The 22862-nt window shown below is 40.4% G+C and overlaps 1 protein-coding gene across 8 annotated transcripts in view; it reads right to left on the minus strand.

Annotated features, from left to right (window-relative positions):
* Nucleotides 1–22862, minus strand: part of TBXAS1 (thromboxane A synthase 1) — a 242938-nt gene that overhangs the window by 75104 nt on the left and 144972 nt on the right. For all 8 annotated transcript variants that reach the window (XM_005021523.6, XM_021273728.4, XM_021273727.4 and 5 more), the window contains 3 exons: nt 20987–21075; nt 18300–18448; nt 16373–16503 (listed from right to left, as the gene is read on the minus strand). In XM_005021523.6, the coding sequence (XP_005021580.4) occupies nt 16373–16503; nt 18300–18448; nt 20987–21075 (369 nt within the window). The remainder of the gene's footprint in view (nt 1–16372; nt 16504–18299; nt 18449–20986; nt 21076–22862) is intronic.

A 22862-nucleotide genomic window follows, 5' to 3' on the forward strand; every position in this document is an offset into this window, starting at 1 on the left:
CTGGAAGGATCCAGAGCCTGCTGAACTGCAGGGTCCTGCCCTTGTTCAAGAGTGGCTGGGAGGTTTTCAGTCTGGCAGAAAAAAACTGTTTTGTTTGCATTTGTTAACATCAGCTGGCGGAACCACTGCAATGTTTTTATTGTAAATGAGCTGAGTGTCTGAGGGCAGGCATGTCTTACAAAGCAATATAACTTACATTAAAAACCTGCATAAATTTAAAGCAAAAAAAAATACTCACCAAGTACCACTTGGAAAGTGGAGCAGCCTTTAGCAGCCCAGACTGCTCTTAACATTTGTAGTGAAACCCCAGACTTGGAAGGTTTTGTGTAAGTTTGGGCTTGTTCTGATATTTTTATACATTACCATTTCTAAACCCCTATGGGAGTTTCTGGCTGTAGTTCACTGCAGTAAGAGAGCACTACGAGTACTGAATGACACCATATTTGATGTCAGAAGCCACACCAATGCCTTTGCTTTCTACTTGAAAGAAAAAAGAAATGTCCCTCCAACAATATCACAGAAATGCTCTCTGAAATGCTGAGCAGGCCACAGAAGGGGCACGTGTGTCAGCAAACTGCTGAAAGCACCTCAGCGTGGAAAGTGTAAAACGTGTCTCCTGCATGTGACCAAGAGCGAGTATAAATCCAAGTATAACACAGATTTTATTGGCTGAGGTGGCTACCGAATCTACAGAGTGGCCAATATGAATTCGTGGTCAAGGCACTGACCACCAGAGAAACCAGGATGCTTAGAGCTGCACTCCCCTTTTTGCTTTTAGAATACAGTTTTAACTTCTCCATCTGTAAAATCGGTACAACATGCATCAAATCTTATAAAACCCCATGAGGAAAAGCTAATGATGATCTCAGAAACCCCTTTAAGACCTAGGATGAAAACAGATTTACGGACTCAAAGAGTTTAAGGCAGAAAGCACCATCACATCAGGGAAAGAGGCCTGGAAGGAATTCAGCAACTTATCTACTCCATCCCCTCACCACAAGGCAGGATCAGCCAAACCAGCTCTGACAGCTGTTTGTCTAACCTGTTTTTAAAAACCCAGCCAAGCTCCAGATTCCCATAGCTTCCCCAGGCAGTTTACCCCAGCATTGAACTGTTTGCATCACGAGAGGTTTCCCCTCCTCCAGTGAGTCACTGCATACATTGCAGATCATGAGATGGCACCCAGCTGTACCTCTAATGTCCGGAGCCCCACAGCTTGTAGGTACATGTGTCTGCATATATAAAATACGTTACTGCAGCAGGTCTCTAACAAAGCATGTTGATAACAACAACAGAAACAACAAAAAATCATACTGCTGAAAAATACAAAGCCATTTTCGCTTGGTAGTGTCTCAATCCAAGAGGTGAAGGAGAAGAGCGCTCAGGTATTGCTGTTTTCTTCCTTGAGGATTCTGCACAAGTAGGAACATCTTTTCTGGTACAAAGAGATCACAATACCTTCTTTGGCTCCTATTATACAAGCTGAGTGTTGAGGCAGTGGAACAAACCCTGGTGCTTGAGGCTCTGCAGCCTCACTTGGGTTTTGGGCACATGGAGAATTTCACATCTGGTTTACAACTTCATTCTGATATTCAGACTCGTCTGACCTCCAAAAAGCAAGGTTAAATTAAGAGCTTGGTTAATCTGCAGAGGCACATGCAGACCTAAATTAATCTGAAAGCAAAGCGTGGGGAATTTCTTATAAAGAACAATTTGTTAGGGACCCATCTACCTTCTCCTTATGCTGCCACAAGTGGCAGTAAAGGGCTTACATCTGGAAAGACCACTGCTGCCTTCTTACTGTATTCCTACATCACCTAGGGATGAAAAGCAATCTGAATTTCAGTTCTTATTGGTAATGAAGAGAAAGCATAGAAATACTTCTAGTTGAGACAAACTGAACATAGGTCTTTGTGGCTCATGTAGAAGGAGGCTATTTTTAATCTTAAACACGTGGACCTCTTGCCTAAAATCCTAGCTGGAGGCCTGACTTGGCTGGAGCAGGAAGGGATGAAGAGAGATTACAATTAAGGACACTGAGTGTAGTAACTCATACATTTTTCCCACCACCCTAGAGTTATACCAGAGTTTTAAAGCATAACCTGAACTTCAAACATCAGCCAGATAATATATTTCTGGGTGGCACCTGCACAGTGGCACCTTAGGAAGCCAATGAAACAGGCAGAGGAGATGGTATAAAACAGTATTATACCACGGACCTGCCCAGGAATGAATAAGCCACGCAAAGTAATTCAGAACGCAGTTTCTGACGTCTTTCCTGCTTAGCTACAGACACAGGAAAACAGCAGGAATTGTTCTTACTGAGAAGATGACACTTTTGGCCTTTCATAAATCTGTCACTTTGGACGTACTTTGGTAACATATGGGTGGTGGTGAATAACACGGAAGAGAGAAAATAGGGTACATATCTATTTCATTCATTCATTAATTACGTGGACACACAGGGAAATCTATAACTTGCCTGGAGAGATGGAAATCCTTCCAGTAGTTCCTCTGCATAAAACCAAGAGACTGCTTGCAGCCTGGTCTTTTTATAAGCAGTAGAAAACACCCCTAATGAACTGACTGCCATCTGTGACTTTGGGGGGTTTCCTTTCAATACCAGGCTAGGCAGAATGAGCTGTGTATCTACAAGACACAGTAAATTTCTCCGTGAAACTCAGTTTAATGGCAAACTAGTGCCCTGCACTTTGTGGCAGCTGGTTGGCAGCTCTGCTGCCCTGGGTTGGCAGCCCCAGTCCAGAGCCCAGCACAATGGAGTAACCACCACGGCTCCCTCAGTGGTGTGCCCATGTGGGGACAGCTCAAAAAACAGCCCAAAATGCAATGGCAAGAGAGTGTCACCCAGCATGTGTCACAGTGAGCAAGACACAAATGACACTGGACTGGAACCTCCTTATTCTCTATTTGCAAAATATTCAGTATAACAACGCTCCTGGCATTATCACAGTACAAACAGTACATATTGGATATGCACATGCAGTAGCTAAGCTTCTCCTGCCCCACATGTTTTGCTGCTTGGAGGCGGAGGAGTGAGGTTATCAGAATACACAGTGAACAAACAGAGCAAGAGAAAAAGTAACTGAGGAAGGAGAACAGCTTGGGCCAGCCTCCCCCCCAGCCATGCACACAAGTGTGTGAAACTGGCACCAACTCCAAGTCAGCCCAGAGCTGACCACCCCGCTGCACACTGTGCACACATCCTCTCCCAGGGCTTATCTGGCCTCCTAGTGAACCATCTGACACTCCTCCCCTCCTCTATTTGCAGGAGGAAGGGAGGATGCAGGAAGGGAGTGTTTTAGGATAAGTGCCTGACACCCAGCAGCTTGACCCTCTACTGACTCAAACTGCTGACTAAAGGCTGCTGTTGCAGGCAGCCCTCTGTCTTTTTTTGTTGTTGTTCCTCTTTTTTTTTTTTTTTTTTCTCTCCACAGATTATAATTGTATTTACTTAAATTTAATTTCTCATTAATAATCAGTTCTGGTTTTAGCAGTTGCCTGACATTCGAGATTATGCACAGAAATATCATTATTGCTTCTTTGTTCTTCCAGCCCCACGTGCTCTCTTCACCGTGCTTGCAAAGTCCCACCACTCACTTCAAAGAGCCATCAAGATGTCTGGGGGCTGTCCTGGGACTTTACTGTGCACCTCCTGTTTTCCCCCATCTCTTCCCATAATTTGTTTGAGATCCTCCCTTTCTGCATCACATTACATACAGATTGCATACATTCTGTGGGAAGGAACACCTCATTATTCAGTTTTGTGAAGGCCTTAAGTAATTCTGGGTAACAAAAAAAAATTATTGTTTTTTTAACTGAACTAATTATAACCGTTAGACTGATATAAATGATACACGCTGTTAGAAAAAAAGCACAATGTTATTTATGGTCTTTATTAACAATTGAAAAAAAAAAAAAAACAACAACAAAAAAACAAACCCACCACTTGCCTTTACTATTGCTTTTTTTCTGAGCAACTGCTCTTCACTGCTGGTGGGTAATCCCACTGCTGGTTTATCCATTCACGATCACACCTGCACTCTACAGTAGGATTTATCCCGGATCTTTGGCTACATTAAACCGGCCTTACCGATAGTACATAAATCTCCTCTACATGTGGATCTCCACTTCTGTGCACGAAGGGGTACTGGTTCCCCGTGCAGTGGGTGAAAGCAGCACTGGGAAGGAAAGGATTATTTTCAGCTACCCGGTAACCGATAATAAATTGTGTTATCCTCTGCAGTTTCATGGATGCTCGGTTCAGTTATGAGCTTTATCCAATAGATGGCTCCTCAGTAGCAGAAAGCATTCTTCCCCTGCTCTCCTTCCCTTCGGAGAGTTTTCAGTTTGACTTTCTAATATTTACACATCCATTATCTTGCAAATATAGGCATTTTGCTCACACTGATAAACACACAGAAGAAGCGTGTGTGCATGAATGAAAGAACAAAAGAAAAATTAGATGGTATTTTATATATTTTCATGCCACTTTGTCCTCTGCCAGTACAGGGATGCATGAAAAATGACAGGCAGGCAGCACTGTGGTCTGGAACGCTTCCTATAGTCACACACTAAAAAAAAATACAACTTCAGAAACACATGAATATTAACAGAATGCCAGAATACCAGCCGTCTTTTTCCCCGAAAATATGAGGACTTCTCCCATATCTTACAGATCCCTGACTGAGCAATACTTAAGCAACTTACAGGCATCATTACTCCTCTGTCAATGAAAGATTTTTCACAAGGAAAAAAAAAAAATCCCTATGTGTAATTATTGATATAATGAACCAGGAGAGCTCCCTGTAATTGGCAAAATGCCACAGGGTGCAAGTTAATATCATTATGAGTAACACTGCCATTTCTGAGATGGGGAAAGTGAATAAGCTTTTGTTGTTTTTCAGAAAAACACAACAAGGATAAGAATAGCAAAACCTGAAACATTAATTACATGCAGACAAACCATGTTTATCCCAGATATGCAACTCTGACTTCCCTCAATCACAAGAGCAGTTCTTGGTCTTTTCTGTCCTGAGATCTATCTCGCATCTCAAAAAGATCTGATCAAACACCTGCCAGTGACCCCAGTTTGGGGCTCATGACCCCTCTGGTCAGACCACACAAGTGAAAAGTGAAAACAGAACACCCACAATAAATCATAAATCTCATAGAAGCCAGGCCATGACACTTTAAATTGCTCCAGATTAAATCCCTACACTTCAATGGGGCACAACTATAAGCCCACTATACCTGCTGTTAGCATTTAAAATAATAGCATTCCTAATAATAACATTTATGCTTGAAAAATTAAGTTGCTTTGAAAAATGGGGAAAAAGGCACCAGTTTAGTATAAACATCCATGTAAATATATATATAAAAATACATATCTTAGAGATCCTAACATTAACACAATTACAACCATAATAACAACCGTGTCGAGCGAAAAAATAAATGTTTTGGCCCTGTTCAAAGCTCAGCACACAACCACTGTTTACATTTCAATGCTCTGAAAGAACTTGCCAAATGCCATACCTCAAACCAGCTTTTCGCTAGCTCAAAATTGGAAATTTGTACCAATCCACATTTTGCTTACTCCAAAACAAACTCGTGGGCTGTGACACTATTGCTTCCCCTTACTCGTGAGCAAACACCCCAAGGAACCCTCCAGCCTAATGGGCACTGAGCAGAAGCACAGGGCATGCAAGGGTAGCCCCATGCTCTGGGGACCCCTCAGTTGGCACAGGGGCCCTTTGTGTGCCCAGACCTTATCACAGCACACAGCAGCTGTGGCATCGCTCTAAATTGTGCAAGGAGCAGATTTAAGCCCCGGCCAGTCCCAGTACTGGTGAAAGACAAAAGGTCCATCTTTCCTCCTTTCTCCCCCTCAGGATGCTGCAGGCAGCAGAAGTTCCCCTGACCCAAAGCCAAGCATGCAGACTTTACCCTCCTCCTCTTTTTAAAGGGCCAAGTTACAAACACACAGAGAATCAGAGTTCGCAACTGAAATCCTGACAACGCTTTTCACCATGGAGCAGTTTAAAGCAGGCAGCAGTGATATTCATTAAGCTGTTAATAATGGATTGTGGCACAAAGCAATTTATCAAGTTTCCATTGTAATTAAAATCACTGAATATTTGGGCACTTGCAATGCACCTAGCTCTCCCCGTTCCTGAAGCTTTACATTTTAATGTGAATTATGGCTCCCTCTCCCAAGAGACCTGCTAAAAAGCCCGTTTTAATTGGTATGTTTTTAATTGAGATTACATTATTAAAAAGTGTACGTTTCTAATGATGAGAGAAAGGAGATGCTCGGCTCCCCTCTAGTCTCTCTCTCTCTCTTAGATACAGCTTGCTTATCCCAGCAGGAGGAAAAAATGAAGGGTAGTCACTCCAAAGAAAGTGAAAGAAGCCCTGAGCAGCCAAAGGACACGAAGTCAGGACCAGGCTGCCACTGACTTTTGTGGTGCAGGATCTCGTAGGAAGATTTTTGGAGAGGAAGAGGAATTGTTGCAATCGTTCAGGCTGCTCTTTAGCAAAAGTCAGAGCGAGGAATGCCATGCAGAGATTCCTGCCTCGCAGCCAGCTGACACCGAGGGCACGTTCCAGAAAGCCTCTCCTTAAGGCTTCCAGCGACAGAGAATCTGTCATTTCCCATTATAAGGGACTCAAATGTTAAATTACTCTCAAAATCCATGAGCCGCTGGGGTTTATCAAAGGCCTCCATCTCTGCTGGCTCCAGCAGGCTCAGGAAAGGGAGGCAGATCCCAGGGCAGCCCGGGCATGGTGGCAAGAAGAGAAGAGCCCCAGAGAACGAAGTTGAGGTTTAGTTTGGTGTGTTGAGGTGGCCACCAGGCTCAAAAAAAGAAGAAAGAAAAAAAAAAAAGTAACTTCACGCACTTGGCAACAAAATGCAGACCCCATAAATGGTTCTTCTGTTGGCAAGATGGGCTGTCAGTGTCTCTTATAGCAGGAGTATGGATCTGCTAAGGTAAGTAGACAGAAGAGAAAAGGAAGAAATATCAAAGGAGTGCAAAGTAGATACCAACAGTTGAGACAGATCAAGGGAAAAAGCCTCCGGAGATCAAAACATACCAACAAATGGACAAGACGGTTGAACCAGAATGAAATATCATGGAACAGCTTTTTCATAACCGCTTCAGAAAAGGTCATGCTGTATTGCAAAAAGAAGACGGTGCATGGGGCTGAGAGAGGTTACTGTAGGCAAATAGAGACACAGACGGACTAACAGAGAAACATTTCAAGATCAAGCCAGCAATACCACAACTGCTGCAACTCCCCTTGTAGTTCTGGGAGTGAGTCAGGGAGAAAGGAAGGTGAACCTATAGCAGATAAAAGAAGAAAAGACAAAACATGAAACAAAATTGAAAATGATAAAACCCACAGAGAAAGGGAAAACTCTGCTACTGCAGTTAGGTCAGTAAATCTATGATTTTTGTCTAAATTAAGAATTCAGATGCTTCTGTCTAGTTGCATATTTAAAAAAAAAAAAAAAAAGTCTGTTTACAGAGGCAAAATACCCAAACAAGCTATTGCTCTGAATTTAAAGTAAAATACATACATGAAATGCCTCTAGTCCCGTTCAACAGATCCCCTGAAGGTTTAGATCAAGTGTAGGGTTTAGGAAAAAAAGAAAAAAAGTGTATGCAAATGAAGATTAGAGGTTATATCCCACCTTGGCATTAAAGGTCACCACCCAGCTATGCAGGAAATTAATCTCCATATGATTTTGTTCTACGACAAGATTCCCTTTGTTTGTTGTTTGAAAACCCCACACTCTGGATGAAGACCAGATCACAGATTAGGCAGGAAAAAGGAAGGGCTTTCAATGACCTAAAGCAGGCTTTTCTGAGAAACTTGGGAGGAACAGACCAAAAGAGTAATATAGAAAAGAGAGGAGGAACTGAGAGAGAGCAGAGTTAGAAAGGAAAGCAAATGGGCACAATTTCAGGGTGAGGATTTTTCCTTTCAGTCAAAGGGACAAATACTGACACGGTAACACGAAGGAAAGCAAACAAAACAAAGCAAGAAAAGATATGTCAGAAAGTTTTACTTTATGCCGAAGGACTGGCAAAGGAGAACAGTGCTTCCAAGACTATAGGAAAATGACCTTAAAAGAGACATGTAACACTGCTTTGGCTGGGTATTTGGCACAGATGAGAACATGCCAGATTACTGATTTGGCATGTATCAACAGATACATGACTACATCAGAGTCTGCCCTGAGTGCTAGGGTAGAAAGGCAGCTGGAGATGCTCCACTCCCTTCCTACAAGGAATGGAGCCATGGACATAGCAAAGTCTCATTGGGTACGAGCAACTTCAGTGACTTAATACCTAGCAACATTTCCCCAAAGACACACAAGAAGCCAACAGGTTGCAACAGCCTTGATCCAATTATTTTCTCTGACTGGAGTATCAGGAGAGATTCTAACCAAGCAGGGGACAAACTTTATGTCTAAGGTCATGAAACAGCAGTATTGAGTACTAGGTATAAAAAGTATTAAAACCTATGCCACATCCTCCTCAAACAGATGGCCTTTCAGAAAGATTTAATCAGACACTGAAACGCATGCTGCGAATACTCATTACTAGCACAGGATCAGGCTGGGACAAGTGGCCAGCGCTGACGTTATTGCCTACAGGGAATTACCACGGGCATAAACAGGCTTTTCAATGCTTCAGCTTCTCTCTGGATGACAAGCACAGGGTCCCCTTGCCATCACAGGGGAAGGCTGGGAGGGTAAAGCAAAAAAAAATCATGAGGGGTGGGCCAGGTCTAGCTTTCAGGGGAGAAGCAAGAGACACGGGCCCTTTTAAGGAGCAACCATCTTCTTTTTGGCGTCCTCCATTTTCCACCTGTGCTGGTCAAGCCACCACAAAGCTCAGTGAAACTGAACCGTCACTGAGTCTTCACCTAAAGCACAATGAGCGCTTACTCTAATTTTTACGGACACACAAAACCAGAGCTGTGACCACTCCCTCTCCTTTGGTATTAAGAACAGGAAGAACAGGGTATAACCACAACAGGCAGCACACAGAAGGAGGTGTCCAAGAGGTGAACAAGCTGCCCAAAAGGAAGAAAAAAGAAAAAAAAAAAAGGCAAATCTAGAAGAGGATTTCTGCTCTCCCCTTGAATAATGGAGGAGTTCCTTTGAAAAGGACAGGCTTGTCATTTAATTCTTCCCTCCTCCAATTTTTTTCAGAAAAATTTTACTGCAAATGTACTTTGAAAGACTCCTTACACTATCTTTTGGCCTGGATTTTTGATAAACAGTATTTTAAGAGACTGCTTTTACCATATAAACACAGTTTTAAAAAGTCACTAAAACCCTTGACATTACCAACAGCTGAGCATGTGGGTTTATTTATTTTTACGCTGGTTGAAAAAAAGCTTTTCTTCAACACTAAAAAAAAAAACACTTCTCAATTAAAAGATGTTTCTCATATGCTGTAGATCAGCAAAGCCAAATGTCCATATCGCTTCCAGCACTGAAATGGGAGGAAAATGCATGCAAGGCTCCATGACAGAAGTGTTTAAGACCTTCCTCCCTGTGACTCTGAAGGCATCCAGTTGGCCTAAGAACTTTCTGTGGATTTATGATGCTGCAGGGTGCATCTGAACCTCCCTTGTTCTGCCCAGCAAGTGGTAAAGATACCTTTTTATTATTTTATTTATTTATTTTATTTTGAAGGCCCTCTGAAGTGGCTTCTTCACATGTCTTACTTAGCAAGTGAGATTAGCTTTTTCTGCATTTCTGACATTTTCTCAGCATTGTCTGCAAGATCATTCCTAGCAACTCCAGATACCCCCAAAATGTAACCCACTTTGTCAGTATGAACATCCTGGTTCTTTTATTTCATTCCCATGTTCACTCATACATCTATGTTCTTGCAAACTGAAGTGTGTGAGCAGTGCTCCAAGAAGTCAACGAGATTGCTCAGGTGCCTGATGACAGTTTAGAACCTAGACTGGAGCTGAGGTTGGACATATGAGATATCAGACAGGGATGCTGCTCCTGAAGAACTGAAGATGAACAACAGTGACTGAAAAAAACTAAAAAGGAGATGGAGGTATTGGGAAGAGTGTCCCATATGTCAGATTATTTGTTATGGTAGCTGCAGGGCTTGCTGGAGTGGGGCAAATAATATACACATTATGCCAGCTGCCTGTTCCTTGCTTAGGATCTATAAAGAATTCTGTCTGATCCGTAACAGAGGCAGTAGAAATGGTGTGATAAGAGCAACGGGTAATAGCAAGCAGATCTAGTATGTAGTAGCTGGATGCAGGTCATCAAGCAGATATTTGCTATCTCCTTGTGACTGCAGTGCTCGTAAAGTGCTGGGCTCACAGGTGTGCTGGGCTGCAGAACTGGGACAGATGCAGCAGTAATGCAGAATTCTTCCTGATTCCCCATCACGCTTCAGAGAGGTGAGAAAGTCACCGTTCTCCTTACTTATTCTGTCCTTGATCTGTTTTGAGGAGAGAGACTGCAGAACTGCATTTCATGATGAAAGCACCTCAGCCAGACAAGTCAGTCCAAGCCTGAAACCAAAAGATCCTGTTTTGTAGGCCAGCAGTTAATCTTTGGAAAGATAACAACATACTGACCAAGAAATTTCAGCTAGTGACCAAAAGTAATAAGGACTTTGAGCTCATTTCCCTCTGAGGATTTAAGGCCTTGCTGTGTTTAAATGGCCACTTAAGAAATCCTGAGAAAGTTATAAAATTCATTAAAAACTCCAGCTTAAAAAAAAAAGGAGATATTTTTCTTCAAATTTGGGAAGGAAAGCAACTTTGAAGGCAAGCGTTAATGCATGGATTTTTAAAAGCCGCGGAATAACTAAAACTCCTTTTACCATAATGCCACTTTTTATCCTGTTAGAATCACCGTGTACTGCCCAAGCACAGAAACCAGATTTAGCGTTCTGAAGATTTTTAATATACTCCAGAGGAATGATACTCTTCTGCTTAAAACAGCAGAGATACGGGTTCGAGATTTGTGTTCAGTCCCCATATTAAGCACAGATTCTCTCTATATCTTTAAAGCACATTTACTGTTCTTGGAAACTCACTTCACTTTCCTCGCGACAAAGGCAGTGGGTAAGAACACGATCAAACTGTGAGAACAGCCTTGTGGAACAGAAACGCAGTGTCCCTCCCACAGACTTAGCAAAACAAAAGGACCAGGCTGATCCTTCATTTTACTGACTTTATTAATCAATTCAAATGAATTATTTAATATTGCCATATCGTATGTGTCCTTAAATGGACACCACTCTCATTCAAACATAAACAAGTTCTGCTTCGTTTTCTACGACGGCAAGAAAACTGCACACTATTAGAAAGTGTCTAATCCTCCCATCTGCTGTTTCCTTAGAAAAATATTTACTTTTAAACATCTGTACTGCATTTTCCACAGTTCAAACACACACATAGCTCCTGGAATGTACATAGTATTTAGCAAATTTTTAACTAAGTTTTCTTAGTAATTGTATAGTTTTCCCTTGACAAGGAGAGGATCAGACTTTTTTTCAGGAGGATTACCTCTGCTCAACTCATTTCAAGCAGCTCTTGAATAAAATAGTTCATTAGTTCACGAAAAGGAAAAACTCCAGGGAGCTGCTGAGGGAAGGAAGAGAAAAGAAGAGAGTGCCACAGTAATTAGGTTTTCAGATTGTCCCTTATCCTCCAGAATGCAGGTACATACACATATGTCCCTCTTCCCCTTAGGTAAAGCATTTAGGGGAGCTCATTGCATGTTCTTCCTTGGGAATCAGGGTTCTAGAGATTAAAGTTTTAACCAGGCCATCATTTCCCAGAAAGATACTAAAAGATACCAACTCTTCATAGCATGTTACTATAACAGTTGAAGGACAGATGCCTCACCTGTACAAGCATTTAAGTAGTTTCATTTCAGACTTCCTCAAAATTCAGTTTCCTGACCCGCCACCTCATTTTAGGTTCCTATGGCTGGTGCTGGAAGACCAAAGGATCTCCACTAAGCAGGAATCACGCATGCCTGCCTGGGCATGTAAGCAGCAGGAAAATGGGAGGAGGCTGCAATTCATCACTAGCAGTTGCTGACCAAAAGACCTTTTTCAGTTTAGAGCTAGCACAAGAGAGTACAGAGTGTCCCAGGGCCATACCAGTCTCTGGGAGACTAGGTCATCTTCAGGACTGACAGCACCATACAGCTTCTTTGTGGCTTTACACCACGTGGCACAAGGGCAGCATGGTTAACAGTGCAGCCTTCACGCTCTTTTTTCATTTTTCTGTCTGCCTGCTCTGGATTTGCAACAAAAGCATTTTGGTAGCCCATACATCTCCAGCAAAGTTGACCAGAACAACTGAGATGCCAATGAATACAGTTCTGGTGATACTTCTCTGTGCTTTATCACCCTCTCATTTCAAGTCAGCTTGAGACCACCAAGAAACAGCTGATCGTCATCAGAAACATCATCAGGTCACTACCTCCCTAGCACGGATCATTGATCTTGAATTATGCATTCACAGCTGACACCAAAACTGGAAAAATCAAGAGATGCCAGAAGAATGTGTTGCAGCCTCCATGAACTCTCCAATTCTTGTTAAATGGTGCACAGTTGGAAAGCCAAATTTTCCCACATATCTGTTGTGATGCTGCAAAATTAATGTTTTGCAATATCTTTATGTTGTTGTATTCCCACTGGTATTACCATGAGTTAAAAATGAAATTCAAGCCTTTTTCTGTTAAGGGGAGGGGGTGTTGCTTTCATCCCGCAGTTTTAGGAGTTGCAATTTTGAGCACCATGAAAGACTTCTTCATCTAGATATCATCATTAAAACACACGGGCAAGTTAAGAACTGAGCTATAACTTGACAGAAAAACTCTTCCATGAACAGTGATTTGCATATCAGATTATTAAGTGAAAATCTATCAAACTATCACTTCTTGAAACAAACAGTCTATCTACCCTGTTTCTGGAAACATGTTGCCTAAGGGAAAAATTTAAACCTGGGCAGATAATCAGGATAAGGTATTTGAACACTTAAATCCTGCTGGAGTCTTCAAAGTAGGTGTTAAGTGGTGCATTAAATTTGTGCTGTTTCTTCTGAGCAGGGTGAATTTGCTCTCCTGTAAATAGTGGGAAAAGCATTTTACAATAATTTGAATTCATGAATAAATGTAATATATTAAAATTTCTAAAATACGACCACTAAATGTTTTTGTACATAAGCCAAATGAGTGGAATATCCAGGACTGAAATTATTTGACTGACCACAGAAAGATAATATATAATTAAAATGACATCTGCAGCACTAACCGATGGGTTAAGAGAAAGTGACATCACAGATCTCATATAAGCTGCAAGCGTATTATTAGATCTAAACCTGGCTGTAAAATTACTATCTGCCCGTGGGATTATCTTTAGGCATTCAGAAGCATTGTTTCATTTACTGATGGAACAAGGATGATAACAGGCTGACTTTGCTTGTCACATTATTTTTTGGCCTTTCTTTATTCTTTGTTCATGTTCACTGCAGATGAGAGGAAGACAAGCTTCAGCTGAATCACTTTCACAGAGCCCTTCATTGTTTTACAGTTTGTTCCTTTTTTTTTTTTTTTTTTTTTTTTCTTTTTCCCAAGAGATAAAAACATTTTTAATGGTGATAAAATCAATGAGGAGTAAAAGATGCACCCAGTGTAACATCTAGGAATATAGCAATCTAAGGACTACCCATTGGCCTAATGCGGCACAGGAAGGCTATAAGACTTTGCTTACAGCTCCCGTTATTAGCAGAAGGAATCAGTAGCTACCAGTTACATCTTGGACTCATTAAAATTCAATGCCAAAACTCCTACTGACTTCAGGAGGTACATTTCATCACTCTAGACCTAAGACACAGGTCATAATTCTCCTTCGACTACAGGGCTATCTGGGACACCTAATCTCTGCAGATTACATTTCTGCATTAAACTGGACAGCAGCCGCATTTTGATCCATTTCACATACCTTTTTTATGTTCCTGGCAAATTCCTAAGTTGCCTATACTTGTAGCAAAACTTGCACTCCACCAACCTAAACTAGTCAAAATTTTAAGAGTGGATAACAAGACAGGCAGTGAAGGTGGGGGAAAAAAGGAAAATCCAAACTTTCCAGTCACTTTTGAAAGCCATGTTAATGATCCTGAGCTGCATAGGGAACTTAATATGCTCTCAGAAAGCTGGTCCTAAAGTGTCTAACTCCCGGTACTTGAAATCGTTCCCATATGACAATTTTGCAAACTAGGCAAAAGTCCAGGAGTAGGTGGGACCACTGCCAGTCATGGACTTGTGCATACACTGTTAAGGTAAACGTGGACCTTGTACTTTCCTCCACACTGTCCTGATACTGGGCAGCTACTGCCATATGTTATCTTTTAATGAGTCTCCCAATATCCCTTCCAATACAATCATAAGCCTTTCTGCTCTATCAGCCAGTGAGAGCTGAAAACACACTGCATATGGACATAATGCTGACTCCTGCTCTTGTCGCTAGAATCTCATTTTTCTTTGTTTTCTCTCCTTACCATACCCACCTGTTGTCCTTTATCTTAGTCTTCAATTTGAGTGACCATTTCTAATATAATCAAGAATTTAGCCCCTGACTGATGCTGCCAGTGCTACTGCCACAGAAATACAGTGTATTAATACAAAACACATAGCAGTTAATACATTAACTACCATTAATTCACATTAGATTGTTTCATTGCCCCTTTTATAATTGATACACAGAATAAATAGCTTTTTCGTGCAGACCCTGTCAGCATAAATCTTTGAGTCAAAACTCTCCATATATACAGCCCCATGAATATGCTATTAAAAGCTCACACAGGATCTGTGCACTAGAAATTAGGTGTCTGCAACCAGCTTAGATACACCATCCCTGTTTCTGAATCATGAATTATTTGTGATTGTTCTGTGACTACGCAGTGGTGCATACAAACTTTGGGGTATAAAGAAGGATGGATACAAAGACCTAAAGGCTACTGGGGAGGAAAGACTCATAAAGATAGGATTGAAGAAAGGTGAGAATAAGGGGACGATAAAGGACAACAAATATGGAAGTGAGATTTCACTGGAGAGAGTGTCAAAGAAAAAGAGTAGAATGTGCAACACAGTGCAAAGCAGCAATATCTTTGAAAATCAATTTGATTTTTAAAAAAGTGCCTTAGATATAACACCGTGAGAATTAAAATCCATACTATCCTGAAAGATGACAGCTGGGGGGCTACATTCTGAAAAAAATTTGGGATGATCCATCCTCACCTGTGCTGTTATCCCATCAGAACTGCTGTTCATCTCAAAGTGGAAAGAAACGTTTCAATTATTTCAATATTAACAGATTCTTAATAGGTACGTTATGGCACATTTCATGTCAATTGATATGCAACACTTGTCTGTTACCTTTACAATGGAATTCTCTTTGATATTCTTTGTTTCTCACTACACATCCATAATTAATTGGTTAACCTATTTTCAGGGAAATTATGTGCAGTCTGGAGTAAAGAATGGTCAAAAAGGACAAGCAGACCCAAAGAACTTTTATATCACAAAATTTAAGCACGTGCCTATGTTCCCAATGCTTCATGTATTGAAAATAGAGAGACCTTTATAAAAATATCTGCGCCTTCAGAGTCTTCATAAAATAACAGTGATTAACACACAACAAAAAACTCAGAACTGCCTTATGTCCAGATGAATAAGAAAGAGATGGGCCACAGCTGATTTGCTACTAATACATTTCAATTATTTTGCATACTGGGTAGAATTTACTACCTCTTTCTTTAACCATCTCAATAATAAATGTTTGCTCTTAATTAGACATGTAGGGTCTTTCTTTGCATTTTCATAAATAGTAGGAACTGCCATAGGGCTATACAAAACCCATGTCAGCTCAGAGGTAATGACTGGGTTGAGTCACCCTGTGGGGGGCTCCCCCTTCTCATATTGTTAAGGAAAGCCAGCACAGACAAGACACCTGATGAAGATAAGAAAAAAAATTTACAATATGAATCCTTCTGGGTCTAGAAACCGGGTTGGAAAGCCATCCCAGATGCAACATTTTCTGCATCCTTATTTGTACAGATAAAGCGAGAGAAGCAGTCTTTCTTGTAATGTGTTAACAGTTCCGCATCAGCACCAAGACTGGTTGATGGTACATAGAGCTAAAAATGAATAAAATCTTCACTAAATTGCTTTGAACGTTCAAACAGACTGAGTTCACTTTTTCAACTGAGGCTTATGCCACTTCCAGTTTTTCCTCAAAGCATTTGCTTATCTATATATTTATCACACAAATGGTTTTACCTCAGCTGCATCTTGCTGGTCTCTGAAGACAATTGCATTTTTTATAGTTTGGATAAAAAATCCATTCAGTTCCTTTTGTTTCTTATTTGGCAGAATTCGAAGCAGTGGGATCATTATGAATGGGAAAGAAACTGTAAGAGATTTAAAAGGAGAAAACACTGAGGCAGAGTGAAAAAGCATGTAATATCCCTTTCCTTTCATTAATATTACAAATCTCATCAAGTGGGATGCATTATTTTTGTGAAAGCTGTTTTTTCCACTTTTTCTCTCTCTCTTTCTTTCTCTCTATTTTTTTTTTTGTTTGTTTTTTTTTCTTTTTTTTCCACCTCTATATGTTGGTACAGGCTTTCCTTTTAGAAATTCCATTTTGGCTGTAACTCCCTTGCTGGATAGTTACCTTCTAAGTTTGCCCTGACTGGCAAGTCTTCCACAATGCTTCCAGATTTCAGTTCAGCTTCTTGATGCCACAGAGACAATACAACAAAAGGAAGAATTACTTTCACTGCCTACTTGAGCAGTTGCATACAAAACGTGGAGGATCTTGCCTCCATTTAGCAAGTTATGGCACTGATCCATACAATTGTGTAGTAGTAATTCCCATTTACAGCTCTTCAGTATTTGGATATTGCTTTGCTACTTTATTTTGCTTCTCTAAACAGATCAAAGACTCTTAAAGTAGGATGCTACTACAAGGATGGTCTCAAGTCCATCGCCTTTATAGGTGATGGTAGGAACTAGATACCAGAGTGAAGTCTTGTATTTGAATAAACCCATTGTTAAATCATGAACAGCTTAGGACTAACAAATCAGTCAATTTTTAGAAAACCCCTGTTGTCAACGGGACAACACTGTTGAAATTCAGACCATGTAATTTACTAACAGAAGGAAATCAAACACTTTCAGGCAATCCAACCCCAAACTTTACACAGCAACTTTCTTTAATGGAGGATGCTGTTAGAGGCTAGGGACAAATTTCTGTCCCTTCAGAAATTAGTCACAAATCCCACTTTGCAATCAGGTTAAACATTAACCCCAGGACATTTTGGATACACAGTTCCAGAAGGAAACAGTTCATGTGCTGCTAGTATAGGTACAATCTGTAATGCCAGCAGGATCAGATGGGCACAGGAAACTTTGCCACTGCGCCACCTGACACTACTGTGAACAGGTCTAGATAGTAACACAGTAAAAACTTATCAACCTTGATTATGCCGCAGCTTATTCAGCTATAATTCTTACTGCCATTGTGTTAACAAAGCTTTCATCACCACAAAACCTTAGTAGCGTTCATGACCTAGAACTAAATCATCTTGTACCCTGCTCTTGTACTCCCAGTCTACTCACTGGGAAAATAAATGCATTCTCCTGAAGACAGCCTGTGCTGGTACTTACCATCTTCATCCTTTATAGTTATCAGCCAGGCTGCTGATGCTATTTAAATAAGAATTTAGAGGACTTACGCTACCTGCTTATGCTCCTCTACTTCTCTTCTGGTTATTAGCACTTTTTTATTTATGGGTGAGATTTCAATCTCTACCAAGTAAAAAGAGTGCACAAAAACTTTGCTCCCAGGTTCCCAAGGGCTACGCTTTATTTACAACATATAGATTAGGTTGCTGTAACTCTGTTTTAAAACAGAAGTGTAGCCCACAGGCTACAGGTGCCAGAAACCTTCCTCTCAAATCAAGCTGGAGCATTGTTTTCTGTGACTCTTGGTTTCTGGAGGAAGTTGCATTAATGATGACAGGAGCTGTAAAGCATACCATGAAAATCTAGAGGGTTTCGTGCACTGTGGGCTGAATTCTGAACACTGCTGAAATAAAGCTCACAATACATCTTCCTGCTCCTGCTTCCAGATGTTTTGCAATTTCAGAATGACTTTCAGAAAATTACCATAACAGAGTAGACAAAGGTGGACTGTACTTACGGATTAGAATAAGAAGAGGCTTAAACAAAGACATTTCAAAGAATGTTCTGCAATTCTTAACAAAGGGGTCATCAGGATTCTTCTGAGAGTCCACCTGCGTTCCAAAAGCTACGCTACCGACAACATCCAAGGTAAAGCAGTTGTAACACCTGCATTAAGAATGACAATCATTAGCTACAACTTACATATCCATGAATATCTTACTTCTACAAACATCGCATAACATTGATTTTTGTCTCTGATTTTGTTTTTGCTTTCAAATTTGGGCTTTGCTCACAGATATTTCCATCATTCTGATAAATGCTGATGTTTAATAATAAACACTATTAATAATTATTAATAATTTAATAATTATTAAAATAATAACCTCCTCTCCTTCTACAAAGTGAACATGTTTTCATATAGCTCAATAATTCTACTAATACTTTATATATTTAAAAAAAAGGTTCATTTGTTATTATCTTGGAATCTAATGCAACAGAAACTCAGAAGAATTATTGTAGTATACATGCAAAAGAGGTAATCTCTTTCTCTTTTCTTTAGTTCTCAAAACTGCATAAACAATGTCTCCACCAGTCTAGTCTGAACTCTCACAAGAGTCACAAGAAGTCCTTAAATAAAATTTTCTATTAAGGATTTCCTTTGTCTTCTTAATAGCTCCTTTCTAACGCAAAATCCTGGTCAAAACCATGGGGAACTGACTCCACGTGAAGCCTGTATCTCTGCAGAGTGGTAGCAAATGCTTTGAGAACTACAAATGATCTGTAGATCTCAGCACTGAAATTTTAGAACTTACTGAATCTCTCCCCACATACCTGCCTATCTAGCCAGTTGTCTCGCCATTTTTATTTATAATGTCCATTAGCAGCTATACTAGTTTTGAGATAACAGACTAAGAATGTGAAATATCCTTGTAATTTAGTTCTTCTGATCTGTTGGTCAAGTCTTCAATGACTGATTCATTACGTTTTTCTATGACTGTTCTTTTCTATAGAAGGTTAATATCAAATTCTCTGATGTTTTAACTTGATTAAGCATGAATCAAGAGGACACGACTCAGGCCCAGTATATCCTGTGTGTATACTGTAAAGCAGAACATCTCATACTATAATCCTTGGATCACTGTCATTCTGAGGACAACAAAGCTGAATTTAAAGATAACAACAATGCTGCAGAGCTAAGTAACTTGTTTGGATTTTCAACTCTTACACAAAACAAAAAGGCACTACTGGATGTTGAAACATTAAAAGAGGGGTTCTGCAACAAAACAATAATCTCAGAAGCCCTCAATCATTTACCTCACCAAGTTATTGAAAAAGCTTAAACCCTACACTTTGAGTTGTTGACAAAACACAAAATGGCTAAAGCCAACTAATGTACAAGAAGACAGAAGGTTGCAAATAGGGTATCTACAGCCAAAAAATAGCTCCCAAGGCAGTTTTGGGAAACTGCAGTGCAATGAGAATCACATTTATATATGTCAAACTGGCTGAAATGGTAGTATGATAAAATAACTGGAAGAACATATTCTGAGATGGTCAACATCATTCATTTCTACTTTCAAAGTCTTTTCCAAAGTGCCTCTCGAGAGGTGAAACCTTATCACGGATCAATAGCTAAAAGACCAGGCAAAGAAAAAGGACAAATGGAAAAAAGGGAAAAACCCAGAAGGACTAAAAAGGTCAATTTTCATCAGAGCACTAGGCTAAATGCAATGTATCATCTCAGAGTCTCATAGTAACTCCTCAGATATTTAATATAAAGAAATCTTTGTGCACACACAGACACTTGCATGCATGCATATACATTTACTGGACAAGAGATGGTTGAACAGTGACCAAATATCCAATCCTTTAGATGAAACAAAATTATTTGCACTGTTCCAGGTAGGGAAAAGTCACGAGAAACTTCAGAAGATGCTGACCAACCTAGCAAATGAAGTGTACACAAAATAGTGCCTGACAGTAAGGATACATTTGAACTATTCATTCACCATACAGAGATCCTAGAAGAATTGTATGTGCTCAGAGAAGAGGCTAGACAGTATTGTGAACAGCTCAGTGAAGATCTCCGCTGAAAGAGCAACAAAAAATGATAATAGGATCTTAAATGCATAACAAATGGGAGAAAGCACAGTATGGAAAATATTAAAGTGTCATTTTATAAATCAATGGTGCATTCTCATCTGGAGTACTGATCTCATTGTTTCACAGAAGGCTAGTGTGCTATTAGACAGGGTTAGTAGGAATGTGATAAGAATCATTAAGTGCTCAAAAAAAAAGTCATACAAAAAAAAACAAACAAACAAGAAAGTGATGGACTAGAGGGATTTGATACTAGATCAATTCCTATATTTGTACATTATTGGCAGACGGTACAGAGCAGACTGGACAGGGACTGGTGCAGCTTTCCTTTCTGCTTCCAGCTGTTAAAACTCCATTAAACAGCTAGAAATACATTAGATGCATTCCCAAAATTACTTTTCAAGTATGCAATGGCTCTCCCCATGAAGAAAAGGCATCTATCATCAGACACATCCTCTATCCTATGATCTCCACTTATAAAAGCAAGAGGAAAAAAAAATCTTATTATACATACAGTAAATGAATATTTAGAATAATTGCTGCTATTGACTTTTTTTTTTTTTTTTTTTAATCTGTTACTCATTTCTGGTATGTTGAACGTACCTCTGGATATCAAAAGCTTTGCCAGAATCTGCATAGACTTTCAAGTTACTCAGCAGGACATCACAGGCCTGGTTTATTAGCGGTGTCATCTAGAAAGGAATGCATTCTATTGTGAAAATTGTTAAAATGTAAAATAAATAATAATAATAGACAAATCAATTATTCTAAATTTGTTTTATCCAGTAGATGGGATGGAGCTCTCAGGACCCTCTGCAGGTGTGGTCAGGCACTTTTGCACAGGTGAGATGAAATTCTGGGATTGCCTGCACTATTACAGGGATGCCTTTCTCCAGCTCTGGGCCTAAACTCAAAAGGCCTTGTCACTTACCTGACCTTTGGTTCTTGTCCACTTATGGCTATATACATGGAGAGAGACTAAGAAAAAACATTCCTCTCTTTTTTAATCATTCCCTGTCCCAGCTGACCATCTATCATGATCCATATTTACAGGCCATTACATTTCGTCTACATATGCTACTGAGTGGAAGGAATAATATTTTCTGTGGTCTTGAAGTCTTATAAAGATGTCATCACCAGAGGCCTAGTATTTCCATCTTGCCATCCCTCAGTTTGAGGGATTTAAGGAATACATCGGGAAAGCACTGTGTATATCACTACAGTTTGCTGTGGGAAGAGTGCTGCCGTTACCTGAGGAGAGGGTTATCTGGAGTGGCAACCGTCATTAAGTGGACACACGTGTGAATTTGTTCAGCTAGTGGTTCTTTCCATTCGCTGACAAATGATGGTCGGGTAGACCTACACATGCCCTGTCTGGCTAATAGTGAAATAGTGTCTGGCTAATAGTGAAATAGTCTTCCTCTTCAGCATTTCATGGAAACCAGACATAGGCAACCATCACGACCTTCTTAAAGTCCCTCTATAACTTTTTTCATATGAACAGCATCAGACACTTACCTTGATTATACCTTCAGGGGGGACAGAGGAGGATTCTGACTGCTGCTTTGAGTTAGGGCATAGCAGCAATCCAGCCATTACCCTAATGGTATTATTTGCTATGACTCTTCCTCCAGGAAGGCTACTGACAGATCCTCCTACATTTTAATACCCCAGTTTTGCCTCAGTTATGCCAAGCATTAGCAGACATATGCACAGCAACCCGTCTTTCTTTCCTGAGCAACCTCCTTCAGCATACGGATGTCAACAAATATGAGAACAGACTTGTCCTACTATTCTGACATTCTTGTTACCAAAAAAGACTTACTGCAGCCTCTCAGCACACTCCACAAGCTATGCAGGCTGCCCAGCCAAGTCCATTTTGCTTGGCACTTCTACCTCTGTGAAACTGGCATAACACTTCGTGCACAGGCACGCTGCCATCCCAACACATGGGCAAGACTGTACGCAGTCAAAAGGCCAACGCGGGAGCATCCAACATGTTCTCCAAAGGCAGAAGTCTTCGTCAAGAATGTGTCTAGCTGTTCTCAAAGTCCCATACCTATACGGGACGGAGCAGGATGTCACCCTTTCAGTTCAAAGCTGGATTGATTTGGGCTGTGCAAGAGGAATCTCACAAAACAATTCTGAATCCAGATTAGTATTCTGTAAAAGCAGCTGGTATGTATGTTTGGGAGGTGCACACCATGTTATGTGGCAGTTTTCTGCCCCTTTTGGCTTTCTGAAGAAGGTCCCCTGCAGTGAGCTTCATCTCAAATGATTCAACAAAATTAACACATTTCTGTTCAACAAATCAAACCAGGGTAAAATGCTTCGTAATCTCTGGGTCCAGCCCTTCGAATGAACTGAGTCAGTCAAGGAGAACAAAATGAAAATCCATATTTTAACAGGTACGATGTTTTCTAAACAGATGGTGATCATTTCAAATTTTTCCTTTTATTGCCTTATTTTCTCTTTCATT

Source organism: Anas platyrhynchos, chromosome 1, assembly GCF_047663525.1.
Source record: "Anas platyrhynchos isolate ZD024472 breed Pekin duck chromosome 1, IASCAAS_PekinDuck_T2T, whole genome shotgun sequence".
Lineage (NCBI taxonomy): Eukaryota > Metazoa > Chordata > Aves > Anseriformes > Anatidae > Anas > Anas platyrhynchos.